Source organism: Manis pentadactyla, chromosome 7, assembly GCF_030020395.1.
Source record: "Manis pentadactyla isolate mManPen7 chromosome 7, mManPen7.hap1, whole genome shotgun sequence".
Taxonomy (NCBI): Eukaryota; Metazoa; Chordata; class Mammalia; order Pholidota; family Manidae; genus Manis; species Manis pentadactyla.
In genome coordinates, this window is record NC_080025.1 from 87,926,583 (window position 1) to 87,948,131 (window position 21,549).

The following is a 21,549-nucleotide window of genomic DNA, read 5'->3' on the forward strand; positions in this document are numbered from 1 at the left end:
TCTCTTTTCTGTATGTAAACCTATGCAAGTTAGAATTTTGGATTGATTGTTGCTGAAACAAAGGGTGAACACACCCAAGGAATGAATTTACAATTGGTGGGTCCTGGGGTTTCTGGAAAGGTTGGAAATTCTGACTAAAGAGGTGTTAAGAGTTGTGGAATTCCAAAAAGAATACACAGTCCACAAGAGAAAACCAATACTTGCTGACCTGCCTCATTTGCTAACTTTTTAAAATTGAGTCTTTGAGGAGAGAAGAGTTTAATTTGTTACACTATCGAGGAAAAAAGGGTGGCAGACTGGAGACTTGAAAATATACTCTAATGATAGATAGAACACTGTCTATTAAATTTACTTTCACTGAGGCAGGCTGCTCATGATAAAGCCCAGCTTGCTTCCATAGTGCTGCTGAAAACCATATAATCAAAAATGTTTTAAGATTCTGAAATATTTTAAGATTCTCTGTGTTTTCTGTCTCTCTTTTGGATTCTGGAAGTTACAAGTATGAAAAAATACAGGAGGGGCATAAAATAGGGAGCTCATTTTCTAACTACTGTTGCTCTCCAAAATAAATCACAATACTGTATATCATAATATAGATTATGCCTTCAAACTCCACTCAATTATTCTCTTGCAGATTGTACACTGACTGCATTATACAATATTACCATAAAGTGGAATTTGAGAACCCCTAATAAACAACAATACAAGCTGGTAATGTTAAATATAACAAGGTTTTCAATACTTTGGTGATTAACTGAATTTCAAATATGCAATTACACATCATGTACTGCTGAATATCATGGCCACGATATAATAGGATTAACAGAATTACTTAGAAACAGTAAGATGAATGATACAACAAATAGAGGTAAAGCAATGGAAATTCTATCAAATCCAATCAAGTACAGGAATAGGCTTCTTTTAGACAATGGTTATCCTATAAATAAATCTATGGCCTTCTCACTCTTAAGAAGGTTAGAAGTTCTATACTCATTCAACAAATCTATCTTATATTGTTCAAATACTCATTCAACAAATCTATCTTATATCAAAACTCTTTGTACTTTGAATTTTATTTTGGACCTTGGAACATCAAACTAAATAGGAAATATTCTGAACTAAAACTCCCAAGCCTGTTTTGATATCATGGAATGGAGAAACATCATGGACTTTGACATCAGACTTCAGAGGTTTAATTGTTTTTTGCCCACCAATTATGCATCATAGGCCTGAGCAAGTTTTTAAGTCTCTCTCAGCCTCAGAATTCTCCTCTGTAAAAAGGTGTTTCCAATGTTAATTCCTAGGATTTTGGAGATTAAGTGAAATAATGCTAACTGATACCACAGACAAATGTGCCTTCCCTGTCTCAATCCTTCTTTATGGTAGATTAGCAAACCTGAGAATCTTCACAGTTAATTGTGAAGTCAGTTTGCATCTCTCCATACAAAGCGATGAGTAGCTGATGAGTCGTATTTTTAATGCTTTTCCTCTTGAGAGAATGAAAGGGAGAGAGAGCTAAAGTGCTTCCAGTCAAGAGTAAGCATAAATTACATGGCATCACTCAAGATCAGTTTACAACATTAATAATAGTTATATGATCTGTCACCATGCATTAGTGCTCTGCAAGAGAAAACTGGGTTTGAAAATTAGCAGGGTTGCAGGTGAAGAATAAAGTGCCCTGGTTAACACACACAGGCCCTGGGAAAACTACCTATCTGGGAATCACTTCTGCTGCCAAAGGCCTGGAAATGTGCAGCTTGAAAATGTCTGCATTTCTAAAAGAAAACCATTTATAATCATAGTGAGGGTAGCTGAGAGACAAAAAGAAATAATGGATAAATTTGACAAAACAGTACTTCATTGTAAAATATCTATTGTCACTTTTGAATTATTTATTTCCACCAGTAAACTCATTTTTAGGCCACTCCTATAAATTCACATTTGTGCAAACATATATACATATTCACACATGACTCCTGGGGAAACTATTAAACTATTTGGACATACTAAAAATCTACTTAAGATTTATGAATCTTTTCTTTGCCATTCCTAAAGGATAAAACCTAAAGTGTCTTGAATATGTAGACTATAGATTTTCAGAATTTTTATGTTGTAAGTTTAATAATTTCAAGCCAGGAGAGGGCTCCTTACTTTAACATGATTCTATATATGCAGCCTGGCATGATATGTTGGTAAGAGAACAAAAGTAGGGCTTAATATTTGTTGTGGGCTTAAGTATTTGCTCTAACTCTGTGTTAAATTAAGAAGTTTAAAAACATGACTGAAGGAAAGCCAAGTCCCTATTTCTTAAGGCTTGAGATATAATTTAATTTTTCCATCATATAAAATTTAATCTTCATCTGCTTTCCCAGTTTGAAAAATAAATGTACTTCAATTCTGTATGAGGAGTCCACATAGACTCCTGTTGTCGGACATAATAGTTCCACAGTCTTCTCTATTCAAAGCCTAAAAAACATATTTTTTAAATGAGGTTAATTAACATCATTGTCTTTAATCTTGTGATGAATATAGGCAAAGCTCAATGAAGGATGGCATTAATTATTTTAGTGCATATAACTTCCATTGTTTAACTTGTAATTTTAAGTCTAAGAAATTTTGGAAAAAGGAAGCAAAGTGGCATAAGGTGAACTTTTGGAAAGCGGGGGACACCTGTGATGCATGCTCCTCCACCTGCTGAAACAAACTGAGCAAACATATTGACATATGCACCACAAATTAATCTGTTGATTATATTAATTCTGACAAATTATATTTGTTTTCATTTCAGTGATATCTTTCTCTATAATGTAGCCCTTTAGGTATGTGGTTTTCAAAGGTAAATATAGCCTTAGGCAAACAACTAATGTAATATGTTTTTATGATGGCAAATATATATGTATCTAAGCACAATCTAACAAACAGCAGGGAAAAATTCTTATAAAATCAATGCAAATGAAATCTTCATTCTTTTCACTTAAAAAAAATTTTCTCCATCCCTTTTCTCATACTCACTGGTTTAAGTGCTACAGTGGATGTAACATCATAATATTTGAAACCATTTGCTTTCAACTCTAGTAATAAAGTCACTGCAGTGAATTTAATTTTAATAGAAAATAATAAATGTGGAAAGTGATAAGAGTAATAGGTATATTTACCTTTCACTAAAGAAATATAATCATTATATAAGATAATTATACTTCCATAAGCAGTAGTAATATATTGTATGGACAACAGATTAAAACAAGAGATTTGTGTATGAGCAAATTACTTCCAAGAGCCAGAGACAAGTTCTTTCATACTTCTTACTCCCCAGAAAGCAATGCAGATGGAAAAAAGTATCTGAAGAAATAAAACACAAAGAGGAAAAATAATTAAATTTGAATCAGCACTTTTTTTCAACTCAGTTAAAAATATCCTTCTAGGGAAAAATGAACATAAACATTTTAGAAAGTTAAATGTATCAAACTGAAGCTAGCAGCGGATAATTGATAGAATTTAGCCAACCCAACTTAAAATATGTTATGCAAACACAGGAGTGGGAGTAAAGACTTTTGTTTCTGGACTTTATATGTGTATGCACACACACACACACACACACACACACACGCACACACACAAATCTGGGTCATTTCTAGGGATGGGGCTATGAAAATTAAATGCTGAATGAATCAGAACTTTCTTCTGGCATTTGAGCATATTGCATGTTGTGTGCAATGCTTTAAATGATCTCATTGTTTATATAGCTTAAGAAGACTTTGCAAAAGGAGAAATAAAAACATTATTAAGCAATCATTCCTCTCTGAAGCAATGTGATCTAGCATACTATAAAGTTCTTTCAACCTAAACTAAATTCTAAACACTGCTGCAGACTTACCGTGCCATTCTTTTGATCTTATCAAAATGTAACTGAAGAATTCCCTTTAAAATTGAAATCAACTAAATCATAATAAGCAGTCACAAGAATTCATTGAGTTCATTCCTTTGCTTTCAGGTAGCACTACACATTTCCAACAAATCACCAAAAATTAGCCAAATAAAACCCTATTTTCTAATGATACTGGCAAGGATTATACAGTCATACTCAGTAAGAGTTTATGGGTACAGAATTTTTCATCACGTATCATCTAAATGCCATAATGTACATATTGTCCATTTCTGTTGAGCTAAATTCAAGACACTAGTTATAGTCTTTATAGTATCAAATCTTTCATAAGCCGACCCTTCTGTTTCCTCTTACCTATGCACAAAAATTAAGCCATACGATTTATTTTATTATCTTGACTTTAGGTGTTATTAGTATGATGATGAAAAAGAACAATGCCTCAGCAGTTGTGGTTCCTGGGATAGCTGTGCAAGAGTTTCCCCATATTTCTATTTATTATGCACACTTCCTCTCTAAACTATGAAAATGCAACCAGTTGCTTCTCCCCAGGAAGAAGATCACTATTCCCAAAAGAGCCATAAAAACTACATGAAGGAGCGCATTTAAGTAGTAAGACAGAGGCAAGGGAGCATCCTGGGGTGATGGACTGAGGTAAAGCTGAGGCCATCAGCTGAGGCCAGCGAGTCACTCACAGGAAACACACTGAACTGTGGTGATTTCACTTTCTAAAGCCTGAATATGAAACAAAAACACATGCCTCCTAAATTTGATATATAGACTTTATGGGTAGGCTGTTCAGTTCTACAGGAAACTTTTGGTTCTTTCTACAGCACCATTATCCTTCAGATTAGGTAATCTGAGTTTTCCTCAAATCCATGCATTCTTTTCAGCCTATAACATCCACAATATGAAAAAAACACCAAAAAATGAAATCAATGGTTACACTGACACAGAAGTCAAAACAATACTAAATTTTGGAGTTGCCCAGAAAGCAAACACAATATATTTAAAGACTGGTTTTGATTATTTTTCTTTTGAATGAAATTCAAGAAAGATGACCTCATGGGATTTCTCACGATAGCTCCAGTACCAAGATGAGGGAGTATCGTGGAAGTCCTCAGACTACACAATGAATTACATTTGTCTGTAAGGATGGGTTAATGTTGGCAGAGGGACAGCTGAGAAGACAGCCTTTAAGTGGGACACAGATGACAAATCTATTTTATCAGGATAAATAGTTCAATTTGGATCAATAATATTCATTAAGTAACTAATTAATAGATACCTTGTGTTGTGCAAGGTACTGGAATCTGAAATGTATTTGGCAAAAGAAGTTTTTATTGGTTCTGAATCTAATATCTAGATCCACAATGATGATTTCCATGGGTGAAGACTAGGGAGAATGACTTCAGTGAAATCTCTGAAACTGCATGTAATCTTTCGTGAGTATAATTCTCTTCCTCACTCCCCACCTACTAGACTCTCCATACTTTCTTCTGGGATCCCAGAAACATTAAGGATTTCTGATCTAATAAGAGAGTGAAAAAATTATAATTCAGCTTATCATGCCTTTGTTGTTAATCCACCACTTCACAAATAAATCTTTCCTCTTTTGAAATGATAATTCAAGTCCTATTTCCTTGAGGACTTGCCTCAAACTAAAACCCAAGGACCTTGTTTTTCCAATTATCTAAAATGCTCTTGGCTTCTTAACCAAAATATGCAGTAGTGTACAATTTTTGTTTCTCTGTTTTTTTTTTTCAGACCCCTATCTATTATCCCTCCAAACAGACTGGGGAGAAACACTAATGAAGCAAAGGGGTCAGGTTCAGACTCTATTAATATGCAGGAGACATCAGTTAAGCTTGTTCTAGGTGCCTTTCCTAGATCATGATGTTTAATTCTCATAACGAACCTTGGAGGATTCATATCCAGTTTGCTTATGAGGCAGTGGGAACTTAGAATTTATGTGATTCACCAAGTAATCACAAAACTAAATATCAGAGCTGGAATTTTATTTTCCATTTATTCAGTGTCCCCCAGAAAATCTAACTGCACACCCTGTGGGCAGGCTTAGTGAATATGAACATCAACAGTGAATTCATTTCTTCTTTTTTTTGTAATCACCTGAACTTGCCTGGTGATTTTTAAGTGAGTAACTGCTAGGTTTCTGAGACCTTTTCATAATCAGTACTTTAAACATAAATGGGACTTTTTAATACATAATGAAATCCAGGTTGGCACAAGATTATAGAAATCAAATATGATGAATATGTCCTATAAATATGTATGACCCTGAAATACTAATTCAGTTCCATTAGAGAACAGTTAAATAGAACATAACAAATTTGCTTTTGTATTTTTGAATGTATGTGTATATAGTTCTAAATACATACACTTCATATGTAATTTAAGCTAGAAAACTATTTAACATGGACTTGATTATTGTAGACATTACATTTTAAATCTTCCCTTGTCCAACCTTTCTCTTGATATTTGTATTAAGCTGTTCATTTTAGTTTTCCACAGTTGATCAGATTAAATGTTTCATTTGAGATCACTGTTCATTAACATACTTCTTAATCAACTATTTGTTCTATGAAGACAGGAGAATTACTACATAGACTAGTGTAAGAATAAATGGTAGCCATGGCAGATTTTTTTATAATATTCTGTCTATAGATGATTTTTCTGGATATGTACCAACTCAATGGACACTTATTTTTTCCCAGGTCTGGGCAGTCCCATGATTTGAACAGCTGGATTCAAAATAGGAAACAGAGGAAGTTTGCTGTTGGTGTCAAACCCTCCTTGTGCTAACACATCATTAGCAGCCCTTGTCTTCAGGCTATTTCCTTGGCTTCCCAGGGCCCTCAACTCTGACGCCTGAACTTTGGCCTGTACAGATGCTCTCCACATTTTTTCCATCCCTTTCCAAAAAGTTCATCTATTGGCAGGTGGCTAATCTGAGCTGCTAATCCATACTCAAATGCCAGTGGGAGCTGATGTGGTATTCTGGTGCTCCTCCCTGTTATGTTTGTGCTTTAAGAGGCCTTAATGAAAATGGCTGTCCTTGGAGCAAACCAGTCATTTAATCTTTAAGGAGAGAGAATAGTACAGGCATTTGTGTGCCTTGGCATCTCCTCAAAGTGCTCTCCGCCTCAAATTACAAATCCAGTGGATTGTTTTTATGCTGTGCCCATATCTGTCTCTGTTGGTTTGAATCCACCTACTGTATTTATTAATGACCTGATAAGCAAAGAAAATAGAGTATCACCTTGAACAGTACACAATTTCCATTTGAACTACCTAACAGTATCCCCACACTTCTCAAATTATTTAACCTTTAGATGAACTGCAAATACAATGAAAGTTCTAAAGTACTTGAAAAATCAACCATAAGAAAAATCTGTGAAATGGCACAAACCTCTTTTGATTCCCAAACATGTATTTCTTGCTACAAGTATTGAAATAGAAAACACTCAGTGAGATATAATAACTCATTTAATTTTATGCCTATTTTCAGTGGCAATATAATTATATACACTAAATCACTACCATGTTGAACAAACAAGTGCCATTTTGTAAATGATGGGCAAAGTTGCTTGCTAAATTCTACCTTGCCAATGAAGACATCTGATATATTTTAAATATGAAATGGCATTTTTGTGAAGATTTGAGAGCTAATCTCTTTCAAATATTTTTAAAAGAATATTGCCATTTACTCCATTGTATACATTTTCAGACAAATTTAGATTCCTATGTTGATTTCCTAAAATTCCCTGGAAATGGATGAACCAATTTTGCATCCTAACAAATCATACCCTGCCCATAAATGGAAGAATATATTTTTACTTAAAAATTATTTCTCTGATGAGGTTCATAAAATACCAGTTAACTATTTAACACAATTATAACAACCATAACAGCAAATGTATGAAACACTTCAAACATTGTTAAATATACTTTTTAACATGATATTCTGGTTTTTAGAGATGACCATTTTCTGCTGTATAGATAGGAACTTAAACAGAGATAAAACCTAAATTACTATAAAATATCTCTATTTCTATTAGTGCAAGAGAACAAATAAACATAAACAGAACTACAATAGAAATTAGAGCCAAATGTACTGAAGGTCTTTCTGAAGTGAAAACATCAGAGAGATATTAGGGAATGACAGACTTTTTTCCCCTAGAATTTTACAGGAACAGTTTGACAAATGCCAACTCAAAAGAAATTGAGAATTATTGATTTTTACTTCCAGTGTATTCCATATATGACCAAAATACTAAGAGTCATATGCAGACAAACAAAAGGGTTAAGAGAAATAATTTCCAGATGTGGCACCTATTACTTGAAAGTCCTGTATTCCCTCTCTGTGTTTACTTCTATACCTTATTCGAGAGCAGGTATACCATATTCAATCATAGCTATTTTTAATATGTGGTTTTAAAAAGATTTACTACTATTTAGATTTTAAATCAAATGTTATTATTTTACATTAGCTTTTAAGTATATATTAAAGTTTTTAACTGAGAGAAAACAATATACAAAGAAACTTTACATGAATGCCCATGTGACAATGCCTATTTGAAGAGAATGTGTATTTTCCTTAATCATTAAATATCATTTAATATTAATTTTTAAACAAGAGAATATACCAAACATCCATGATCATGTTCTTTTTGAAAGAAAACAAACACAAAATAAATATCGGAACAAAATTTGTAAATAATTCAGCTGAACCCTGAAGCCAGAAAAATTAGATGTTTCACTATTTTACTTGGGATGGGGATAAAGAGATCTTATTATTTTACTGACACAAAGTACTAAGTTAATTTAGACAACAAATGCAGAATCTTCATTACAACCATGTATTTCTTCAGTTCCTTAGAGATGATTACCTCTTGCTAAGTACAATAATTTTTTCACTTCTTAAAGTCAGAACTGTTGGAGAAAGTATTTTTTTCCACAATAGTCTTACAGAATATCCTATTGTTCATCCATACTGCATTTGAGCTATCACAGGTAATACTTGGAAACCACCAATATTAGTAAGATTAGAGTTCACTTAGAGGTTTCCAAAACCTACCTACAATTCAGAGAATACACTCAAACACAGTTGGCATGAATTAGCTACTGTGCATACAATCCCATCCGGTCAAAATTCTATAAACCATAATTTGGATACAGTGAAAATAGATGCTACATTTCTCAAAAACATCTGTGGATTTTTTCATCTTTGAATTCAGTTATGAATAAAGTGTCTTTACAGGTATATGACTAAAATTTTTCAGTATTACCAATACTTGTTCTAAGGTATGCCATCCAATAATATGGATTTTAAAACTGCTTTTGATTACTTAATACATTTTTGCTTTACCTTATATACAGTGATACATCTTTGATTTACAGCAATTTCCTAGAAAATCTCTATGTATTTTAATATACGTATTATTAATATCCAGGTTTACTTCTTTTCAGTTTTTTTCAGGTTAGTTTTTCTTTTCTTTCTTCTTTTCCTCTTCATTTCTTTCTTATTTTTAGTTTGAAATTTGTCAAAAATGGTACAGAGAAATGCCCTACTTAGCACAACTAACACATACAGAAAAATTAAAGGGATAACCAAGGCTGTTTAGACATGATTTATATTCACAGGATAGCCAGAATATGTGCCTTGTCAAAACTGAAGCTTGACTTTTACTTTTCTAATCATCCAAGTTCTTAATGCAATAGAAGAGTATGATTTTTTAGAACTTTTTCTTGAAATACAGGAGAAAAGACAACATAGAGGTATGATGAGAGAGTTGCAAAAAAGTCATGTTAATAAAGGACCAAATATATTGCTTAAGAGAATGAATGCTAGGGTGGAATGTTGACCACTATGCTGGGAAAAATATCTTAGGAAAGTTGAATTTCATGGAAAGAATCTTTTTACAATTATAATCTTCCTCTTGTATTTACCTTGGAGCCTCACATTCTTTGTTTTTTACAGATGTGAGAAAGAAAAATGAAATCAGGGCAATGAAAATATTTAAGGATAGTCTGTTTTAGTTTTTATAAAGTTGAGAATAAAATAAGAACAGAAAAAAATGAGGCTTTAAAGAACATTACCTTGATTGACTCTGTGCTATGACTTTTTTTATGTGACTTTTTAAATGTATTTAAATGAACTATGGGCAAACTATTGAACATAATCTGATCCTTTGTCCTAAAAACTATGACTGTACTTTTCTTTTAAGTTTAAGATAGTTCTGTGAATTTAAATACATATTAATTAAATTTCTTTTTTTACCTTCATATTTCTGCAAATAAGTTCTGACTACAACGAGAAATAAAATTTCATTTAATTTTCCTGAGTATGCCTAACATTGGCACAAAATTGTCCACTTCATATCCAATAGTATGTTTTGAAACTGAACATTTTGTAATAAAATGTTCCTGGATTAATCTGGGTCCTTAAATGTCCTAACAGAATTCTCTGTTAATGATGAGAAACATGATAATCTAAATTGAAAGTACTACACCTTTCTAATACCCTTTTATTTCTGATTACTGAAATTTAAAGCACTTAACATTCTAAAATAAGAGCTTTGCTTTAACAAAAAATTATCAAGCAAATCACTGTCCTAGTTTACCACAATGCCATTTCATGGTAAATGAGTGGTGGTCTTAGCCAGATAATCCTACTAAAACATCATATTGTTTTTCAGTGTATAGTACATAGCAAAAGCCAACTTTTGGACTCTCTCTGACATAAATCAAGAGCCTAGGTTATCTCACATGGATAAAAAATTTTAAAACTTAATGTACAAAAATTTATATCTAGAAGAGCATATGTTTACGAATGCAAAATGCCATTCAACACTGCAATCCAGAACTTTTAGAATGCGTTAAAAAAAATTTTTCCGCACTTGCCTACTATCTTGGAAACAACACAGTCTCTTAAAAGAAGTTCATTTTTAGGAACCAAATGCTATGTTTACAGAAATAACAGTGATGTCTAGTTTTAAAAACAGGACAGTATATCTTGGAAAGGTATGCTTTGAAAAGATCTCTTTGTATTGTTTTTGCTTGTGTCAAAGGGATGATTAGAGCCCCAGTAAACGGGAACCTCCCAGGGCAGGCTAAATACAAGGCCAACAGCCTCCATATGGCCTACAGCTTGGGGGATTTCTCTCAGTGTTCTGCCAGAGATGGGACTGCCCAAATGGTTTCTCACATAAGTCCTAAGTCATAAACTGCACCCTATTAGGCCAGGCAGGCCAGACCTGGACCGAAGTGTATACACAGTCTTGGCTGATGGGAAACAATGACTGCTTCCTAAGGAAGCCACAGCTGCCTTCTTGAGAGACACTCCAGATGTCTGAATTTTCCCTTACTTTCCACTTTTGACTACCTGTTCTGGCAATAGTTTCAACAAAGGGAGATGCACACAGCAGGCACCCAGCTGTTTTCAATAAGCCTTGGCAATGTAGGTACTGATTACATAAACAGTACAAACATTCAAAGAGCGTATTTTTTAGCTTTTAAGCTATAAAAAAAGGTGTGATCCTGTACCAACACCCTATATCTTCTGGGCTCCAAATAATGATAATGATGATGATGATAATGGCTTTGGTTCTGAAAGCAAAGATTATTAAAGAAACATGATATAAACTGCTGGGAAAGAACTCAAATTATACAGAGAGAATTGAAAAGATGTGAAATTGCCACATTTCAGGAGCAAGGATAGATTTTTTTTTCCTTTATGAAACAAGGTCAAAATGTACACTTTATTCATTTGATGTCTTATTTTTCCCACATCCCAAGCAAAAAACAATCAGATGTTATATTATGCATTTGCATTGTAGTACATTTTCCTTTTCATTCACATATATTCAAAATACTGTTTTACAGTCTTAATATATGTAAAATACTCAAGAATTACATTTATGAAATATTACATAAGAGCTTCTGTTTATATTAAGATCAGGTCAAGAAACCTAGAGAAAATGTTGATTTACATTCTAATGAAGATGACTTTTCCTGGCTTAAAAAAAATGCATATATATGTACACATATATACATATACATAAATAATCTCCACTTCTTTGGACCTGATATTTGAAAACTGGAACATTGAAATAACTCAGTCATGCTTACAGGCTATAAAGTCAGCTTTATAATATTTTTATGTTTTCCATATTTAATATATTAGCTCAAGAATCTATATAAACATTGTAAGAACTGAACTGGAGCTTCAGTAACCTATATTTCCAGGCCATTGTTTAATTTCCTATATAATAAAGTGATGTTCCTGTCATAAAGAACAGAATTGCATTTGATTTTTTACCTTAAGATTCTCATTTTATACCTCAATGATTCCCCAAAATGATCTTTGACTATGCCAATTGTCTTCAAGAATCTATCTGTATTATCTTTTGTTCTTGCCATAATTTTTTTCCTCCAAAATGGTGGTATATATTCTCCGCCCCAGGTTCTAAGTTGGGCCCTTTCAGATAACAACTGCTACTGAATAAAAGTAGGAGAAGGAATATATTTCAAGTTGTTTCAGGAAAACAGTTTTGGACAAAGCAATCAACTGCTAATTCAAAAACAAATTCATTGACAGGAAAGCTGAATACCATTGGTAAAGCCGTGAACACTATGAATGATAAACCTCATATACATTGCAATTAACTCGGGACACAGAGTGCCCCAAACAAACCAGAAGAACTCTGGGAAAGGAGTAAGAATATTAGGTTGTCCCAATTCAACACAGATTATTTTGCCTCAGGAGGTTACTTAGAATTTCCATTTCTCCCTTTACACAGTGGGGAAAATAGCTTCCTTAACATCCACAAGATTATGGTGACTATTGACTCGAGAATTTTAAGTTGTAAAGTTATATAAAGATAGAAGATAGACAAAATGTACTATTTTTCTGGCTAAAAATGTTTGATAAACTGAAAGTGAAAATAGTGGTAGATAAGAACTATAAGTAAAATTTGTAATGAGAGATTTTAGTCATGTCAGCTTTTCATCCTCGATGATTGTAAATTGAAATGATACTTTTAAAATTGGATATGTAATTATTGCTGGGAAAATTTAATTCTATAAAGTAGGGTAGGATTTTAGTGGGTAAGTACAATTAGATATTGATCATTGTTTGGAGTATTTTCATTATGTACCTCATCCTGTTAGAACATGGAATCTGATGTAGTTGATGAGCTTTTAGAATGGCAGCCTTTTGAAATACAACTTTTAGTGTCCTAAAATCTTTTAAATTTTAATTCCTCATTTGTGACTCAAATACATGGAATAAATAGTAATTGCTAATGATCCTCCATCCCACCTCTATTATCAAACTGTTTTGATCTCTCATGTTACATTAAACTCCCTGTTCATATCTAAACCTATGATAAAAATAATTGTTTTCACACAGATGTTATTCCAGGGGAATCCTGAGCCATATAATGGAATATATCATCCTTAAAAATTCTACAATAAATAGAGATCATTATTTAGTGTTAGTATTATTTGAGATATTCTTTGACAAATGTGAAAAGAAATACATTAAGCACAGTGTAGTAAAGACAATTCTGAGTGGAACTGAGATAATGGCATGATAAAGTTTCTCATTAGAGGATTAACAATGTAATGGTAAAGGAAGTAGCCATACTCAAGGGACTTAACAGAGAAGGAATAGTAAGAAAACTGCCAACAAAGAACTATGTTTCCATACCTTTGCTTTGTTGTAAACATTACCCTGCTAGACAATCAAAACTCTTGAAATCTATTAAAATGTTCAATATAGATTCAATGTAGAAAAATCTAATACATTAAAGTCACAAGTGACAAAATTATAAACCTTAAAAATAAATACCCATATTATTTTAATTATTCACTACTTATTTAGTGTTAAGTGTGGCACTGATAAAATCAAGGCACCTACTTCAGTGGTGAATGTATGCACAAAAGATTACAATGGATCAGTCTCCATTAGGCTATATTCATCACACAATATTTATCACCCTTTTGTTTTATATCAGGCATTTTATGGCTGACAGAACTCACTAGTGAGTAATATAGTCCCTAAAGTCATAAAACTTTGATGTATAATTTTTCATAAATGTATCTATTAAAGGCTGGTATTTTTGTATATATCTTATTTATAAATCTTAAGATAGAATTATCTTCACAATGTTGTGGTTAAGTGTAAAAGAAAAATGTCTTGCTAAAATTAGGTCAATCACAGAGTTATGTTAAATTTTCCACTAAATTGGCTTACTTGTAAAATGAACAATCCCTGCCACAGCCACCTTATAGGGTTCTTCTATGAATATGTGAGGAATCACCTTCATTCAGCAGGTAGAGTGTTCTGCAAAGTAGCCATAACTCAGTATTTTGAGTTGTATTTTTGAATACAGAAGTGGGTTTGAATCACAGTTCCATCTAGAGTAAATTATTTAATGCTCCTATGACTCAATACCTTCGTCTGAAAAACATGGGTAATCTTACAAGGTTGCTAGGTTTCATATTTGCAAGTGTTCAACAAATGTGAATAATTTCAGTTGATCCTATTGTGTTATTATTGCTAGTTCTTCCCTCCATTATATTTAACTTTCAAAATTTTAAATTTTTACTTGCATAAGACATATATAAACACAGATATATTTTAAAGGAAGGATGGGATAAAACAACTATAAATAGAATTCTATTATTTACTTTGTTTATCCCAGTGGATCCTCTCATCCATCACTTTTGAAAACCATTATTATAAGGATAAAGAAGTCTTCAGAATGCCAACATTTGGTGCCCTGTGAAAACACTGGCTGACAGCCTTGAAATCTGGGTTCTCATCCTTTTTGTTATAAAATTGTTGAATCATTTAGTTTTCTCAGGACGTCAGCTTCTTGTTCTGTCCAATGAGAGCATAGAAACAGAAAATTTATAAGGTCTAATCTGTTTTATTATCTGAAAAATAATAGAATTGACCAACAAAATGTTATAATGGTAGAAAGTTCCCAGGATAGCTTCCAGAAACAATTGAATTTGTAATAAAAACAATATACCATTATTTTTATTCTTCATACTTACCCTGATTACTTCTTCATCTTACCCTGATTACAATAAGGTTAATGGAAAGAATACAGGAAGATAGGGAAAAGGGCTTTTAAAAATCATTCTCCACACACACAGAGATTGGCAAAGGATGGATAGATGGATTCACAAATTGCCCATTTCCAATATCAAGATCCCTAATATTCTCCTTGGACATAAGCCAGCCTCTTGGCACTCTGCTGCATGAAATTTAAAGAGTTAAGACTCACTTGCTTCATCTGTGAAAAAATGATTCATAGGCCATCAACAAAAAGGTACAGAGAAATAGCAGCAGCAGTGATTCTTATAAGCATTTGCAGAGGCATAAACTGAAATAAAAACAAGTAATGGACATGTTTTTAAATGATGATGAGTTTTAAGACAACAGAAATTGCAGAGGTAAAATATTTTCCTGTTTGTATTTATAATTCAAGAAATACAATTACACCTCAATAAAGCTGGGTAGATGGAGAAATAGAGTTCGGCCACTAATATATTGCCTAGGTTGAGCTGTGAAACTAAACCTTCAAAACTCTTTAGTTTTTATCTAGTCCAGATTAATTGTTGATTATTTCTCCCACCATTGAGGAAGAAGAAAAGGGAGATTATTGCTAGGATCCTTAAAACCATTTATTATACTATAAAAATTCTGGGGGAAACTTGTATCCAATATCAAATATTAAATAAGGAAATATTATACTTTAGTATAGTATGAGTTTTCAGAAGTATCTTTGTAGCTGCAAATGTGTTTATAATTATTTCAAAAGGTGAATTTCATGGATTGTGGAGAAATGTGTTAATAATTCTCATAAATAAGTACAGGCAAATGGAACCTCCTCTGTTAGCTTCTGAAGTTAGCACATGTGACAAAAGGTATCCAGAGCTAAAATTACCCTAGAAAATCCCTTAAATAACCTCTATAGTATAATACACATGGGTCTGTGTAGACAAACTCTTTATGGGAATTCACACACTCAAGTCTGAGAACTGTTGTGCAAGACTGAAGAAAGTAACCAAAGGAAAGCCTGTGTAGATGTCTGAGAATTTAAACAAAGACTTTGCCTTTTGGTTAAAAGGTTAAACTTAGCAGAAAAAAAGAAAGGAAGAAAGGAAGGGAGAGGGGAGGAATGAGCTCTAAATTATTTCTGGTTATCTATTAGGTTTACTCCTTTTCATTATTGAGCCTCTATTATGCTAGCACATTTTAAATAGGTGTGTTTGCTTATATGAGCACCAGCCATGATGGTGGAGTACATCTTGGAATCAGCAGTAAATCCCAAATTCTGAGAGTAGCCTAAAGGCACATAAGGTGTCACTACACTTTACCTTAATATACAGGAGAATACTTAGTTTGACTTCTCAGACATAAAAATTTTGTTTTAAAATCATGTTTTAACTTTCCTCAGCTTTTTCTGTCTGTTATTATTTCTAACTGCATCCATAAGACATAGGCAGGCAGCAGTTTTATTCAAACATTCAAATGAATAAATCCCATATAAATTCCATCACAACAAATGTGATATATTAAGACTTTCTGTTAGAAGTAAACTGATTTTAGATTTGAATACTATCCCTTTTCTTCAGCTAATTATGTCCTGCTGCAATAAACCAGTCCATCACAGAGTATTTATAGTTCAGAGATTCCCCTGCTTATGAAGAAGGAGTTAGAGAAACTGTACAGAATCCTGGAATAAAGTAACTGTCATGATGCTTGAAAATTTCACCAGGATCAATACTGACTACATTGCATTACAATTGATTGAATTTTTCTATGCTATTAGAAGAAAGTACACATACTTAGAAACGTTATCTTTCTTTTTCTTTTACTCTTTTTCTCCCCCCCTTTGCTGTGGTCAAGTGAATTACAAGTTCCCACAAGACCTGAGGACTCAACACAGCTTAGGCTGTGGACTGGACTTCTCTCACATTGGTTTGGTGGATGGGTCAGTCAGAATGGTATTAGTACATTTACTTTTCAAAACACACACAGTGGGACAGATGTGTTTTATAGGGACTGAAAAATGAAGTTCAGAAATAATGGGGTCTGGGTAATGTTCTGGTACAATATGGTTAGAGATCATTGTATGAAACTAATTCCTGCTGATAATCATAACTTGTCTCTGTGAAAACTAGCTTATAGTATTTATGTATACCACTATGGAGAATATCAAAGCTACCAAGATTTGAAACAGTGCAGCAGGAGCTCCAGAACCTTATGTAAATTAACCCCACAACATGGAACACATTAACTTGAGGGTTTCAGGAATTTGGAACTCAGAATGCCTAGGATGTGGGTTTAATTGAAATGCAGTATTATGACAATCAGTTGTTCTCTAGAGACAGAATTTTTTAAGGTGCATGCAAATGTATAATTGACATATTACATCATAGTGATACATTTTAAACAACCCGTATCTGCTTCATAATATTTATTTCACTTAAATACCACTGGATATTTAAAGATTCCTCCTTTAGAGTCCAGCCATCTGAATAAATGAATAGTATACTGAGGTAAGCCAGTCAATTCTCAGATGGGGCCAGGCCTCAAAGACTCACACATACACAAAGCACTTCTGGAAAAAATGTTTCTGGGTTTTCAACATAAATCAGGGTCAACACATAATACAATCATACTTTCATACATTTAAAAGCTGGAAAACAGTCTAACTAGGACGGTGATGCTTCCAGCAAACCTTCAGGCCAAACAGCAATCAGAAAGAGAATTTATGGCTTTGTGATCAAACCACACCTATGTTCAAGTCCATGAAGGGATTGTTTACTCTCCTGGGGAAATTTTAAATGGGAGTCAGAAAACCACACTTTTTCCATGGTTATGATTTTACAGGATTTCTTTTTTCTTTTCTTTCTTTTTTTCTTTCCTTTTCTCCCTTTCCTTCTTTTCCTCCTTCCCTTTCTTTTCTTCCACCCACTTTTCTTTGAACTGTAGCCACAAATGGATATACTTGTAAGAAATACTAAATCCCAGAAGCCTTGATTCTCACATCATAACAATGACCTTACTTTATGGTAAAACAATAAGCCAAATCTTTTGAGAGACATTCCATAGACATCACTTATAAGTAGTAATAGTGAAGTTCAAATTATAATAATACATTTTTTAATGGTTAAAAAAAGTCTGTTGTAATATTTAAAAAATCATGTTTGGTCAAATTGGTTATTGGATTCAGAATATACCAGATAAACTCAAGCATATTATTGTTTAGGTTCTTTTTTATGTAAAATAGAAGGCATAAAACTAACAGTTGCTTACTGACTGGCAGAGCTGGAACTGGAAGTGTAAGGATCAACAGCTCAACGCATAGCCACTGAGCACACATTATATTTCTAGATATGTGCTAGAATCAAAGTGATAAATAAATAATATAAAATAACTGTATGTACAGACACACAGAATATAATATGCTTTGTTAAAGGGGCTGTGACTTCCCACAGAGTGGCAGATTACACACAGATACGGAATACTCTTCTACGACAAATGGAGTGGATGCTGGACATATGCACCCTTCGAAAACCTAAGATGTAGCTTATTTCAAAAGTAAGGGAATACTAGATGCTGGGAGAAAAGAGCAGAAGGAGAGAATACACAGCCAGGGCTGGAGTTGCAATGCTTTGGTTGAGCCATGAAACGTGGTCTTGAATCTCTATGAAAGTGGTGGTTGCTGGAAATGACAATCTTCTAAATAATGCTCAAGCCATGAAAAGGTATTAGAAAAACAAACATACTGGCCAAGAGAAGTGACAAGAAAGCTTTCAGTTCATGCTATGCTAGCAATGGGAAAAAGAAGACAACATTCTGTGAGAAACTGAAAGGCCAAATTTGTTCTACAAGTGGGTGTGGCTCTAGTATCCAACGCTGAGAAATTGGCACAAAGCTGAATAACATGAAGTTGCTGGGGGCACAAAAGAGAGCAATGTTGAGTAGCATAGAGATGTTTTCCCATGTCATAGCACATAAGAAGCCCAGGGATATAACAATCCTAACTGAGAAGATTTCATAGTAAAAACTTAAGTGCATGCACACACACACACATATGCACATTAAAAAAAATATCCTGAGGGGAATTTTAACAAATGCAGGAAATGGAGAATTTACCCTGCAAGTATAAAAAGAAATGGAGGGGCTGGAAAGATAGTATAAAGTACAAACTTTAAAGAAATCTTAGAGGTAAGAAGTAATAAAAGTAATTAGAAACACAAGGGACTAAGAAAAAATAGCAAGTAAATTTAAATATAAACCAGATAAAATTATCTCAAAATAAATATGGTTATTGTAATTAATAATTCAATGATCTGGTTAAAAATGAATACACACAGAAGCAAATAAAGTTAGGAAATTGGAAGACAGAAATACCACAGATAGAATTATAGAAACAAAAATATGAAAAAGAGTTTTTGACATGGAAGTTAGAATGAGATATCTAACATGTCTAATTAGAGTTAAGGAGGAAATGATAAGAATGGTGGAAAGTTTGCATTACAAATAGTAAAGGCTGGTGATATTTCAGAAGTGAAAAAACAAAGAAGACAAATGCACCTGAACTGAAGAACCAAATTGAAGCCCAAGAATATCAAAGGGAGATAAGCAAACAAAATGTATTTTAGTTAAACTGAAAAAAGACTAAGGACAAGGAGATAAATCTTACTGGAAACCAGCAGTACAAGACATATTAGATTAAAAGGAAAAGTACAAATATATTATACCAGACTTTTGGTCATACAGTAATGAAATATCTTAATCTCAGCAAATCTCTAAATATCAAGTGTCAACCTATAGCACTATACCAGCTAACATGTCATTTAGGATTGAAGGTAAAGGAAAATCATTTTCAGATAAAGAAAAATTAGTTTACTAATTACAAACAACTGTTAGAAAGTTACAGAAAACTTTATACTTTATACTTCAGAAAAAATAAAAGGAAATATGGGAGGCAATTTTAGAAAAGGATAAAAAAAATGGTTAGGAGGTGGAGCCAAGATGGTGGCGTGAGTAGAGCAGTGGAAAACTCCTCCCCAAACCACATATATCTATGAAAATATAACAAAGACAACTCTTCCTAGAAAGAGACGAGAGGACACAGGACAACATCCAGACCACATCCACACCTGCGAGAACCCAGTGCCTCGCAAAGGGAGTAAGATACAAGCCCCAGCCCCGTGGGACCCGAGCGCCCTCCCCCCAGCTCCTGGCGGGAGGAGAGGAGTCAGAGCGGGAGGGAGAGGGAGCCCAGGACTGCTGAACACCCAGCCCCAGACATCCGGAACAGAGCCCAGACACAGTGCATGCGTGAGGTCCTGGATACTAGGGAAACAGGGCAGCAAGACCAGTTAGCGGGTACCGGAGGCTGGCGCCAGAGAACAAAGATAAGCGAGTGGCCATTTTTTTTTTTTTTGGCGAGTGCTTTTTGGAAGTCTTAAAGGGATAGGGACCCCAATACTAGGGAAACAGAGCAGGAAGACCGGTGAGTGAGTGCCTGAGGCCGGCGCCTGAGGACAAACAAAAGCGACCGAGTTTTTTTTTTAATTTAATTATTTATATAACTTTTTTTTTTTTTTTTTTTTTGTGGTTGTTGTTTTCTTTTGGTGAGTGCTTTTTGGAAGTCTTAAAGGGGCAGGGTGGGACATTTAGTACAGAGGTAGGGAATCTGGGGATCTCTGGGCACTCTAACCCCCTGGGCAGCAGGGAGCACAGAGGCCCTTTACGGAGATAAATAGCCTCCCGGCCGCTCCACCTCCAATGCAGCTCCACCAGTTTGGAGCAGCAGCCTGAGCGAGGCTAAGCCCACAGCAACAGCGGAGATAAACTCTATAGCAGCCGGGCAGGAAGCAGAAGCCCTGTCTGTGAGCAGCTGCCCAGCACAAGCCACTAGAGGTCGCTGTTCTCCCAGGAGAGGAAGTCCACAAACCAACAAGAAGGGAAGTTCTTCCAGCCGTCACTCATTCCAGCTCTGAAAACCATTTCTATCACCATGAAAAGGCAAAATTACAGGCAAACCAAAATCACAGAGGCAACACCAGAGAAGGAGACAGACCTAACCAGTCTTCCTGAAAAAGAATTCAAAATAAAAATCATAAACATGCTGACAAAGATGCAGAGAAATATGCAAGAGCAATGGGATGAAGTCCGGAAGGTGATCACAGATGCCAGGAAGGAGATTACAGAAGTGAAACAAAATCTGGAAGGATTTATTAGCAGAATGGATAAGACGCAAGAGGCCATTGAAAGAATAGAAACCAGAGAACAGGAACGCATAGAAGCTGACATAGAGAGAGATAAAAGGATCTCCAGGAATGAAACAATATTAAGAGAACTGTGTGACCAATCCAAAAGGAACAATATCCGTATTATAGGGGTACCAAAAGAAGAAGAGAGAGGAAAACGGATAGAAAGTGTCTTTGAAGAAATAATTGCTGAAAACTTCCCCAAACTGGGGGAGGAAATAATCAAACAGACCACGGAAATACACAGAACCCCCAACAGAAAGGATCCAAGGAGGACAACACCAAGACACATAATAATTAAAATGGCAAAGATCAAGGACAAGGAAAGAATGTTAAAG

The 21,549-nt window shown here is 34.2% G+C and overlaps 1 protein-coding gene across 1 annotated transcript in view; it reads right to left on the reverse strand.

Annotated features, from left to right (window-relative positions):
* Nucleotides 1-1,061: 1,061 nt before the first annotated feature.
* AGMO (alkylglycerol monooxygenase) overlaps nt 1,062-21,549 on the reverse strand; it is a 384,539-nt gene continuing 364,051 nt past the window's right edge. Inside the window, exon 15 of the mRNA XM_057504558.1 lies at nt 1,062-3,339. Within this exon, the coding sequence (XP_057360541.1) occupies nt 3,265-3,339 (75 nt within the window). The 3' untranslated portion in view covers nt 1,062-3,264. The remainder of the gene's footprint in view (nt 3,340-21,549) is intronic.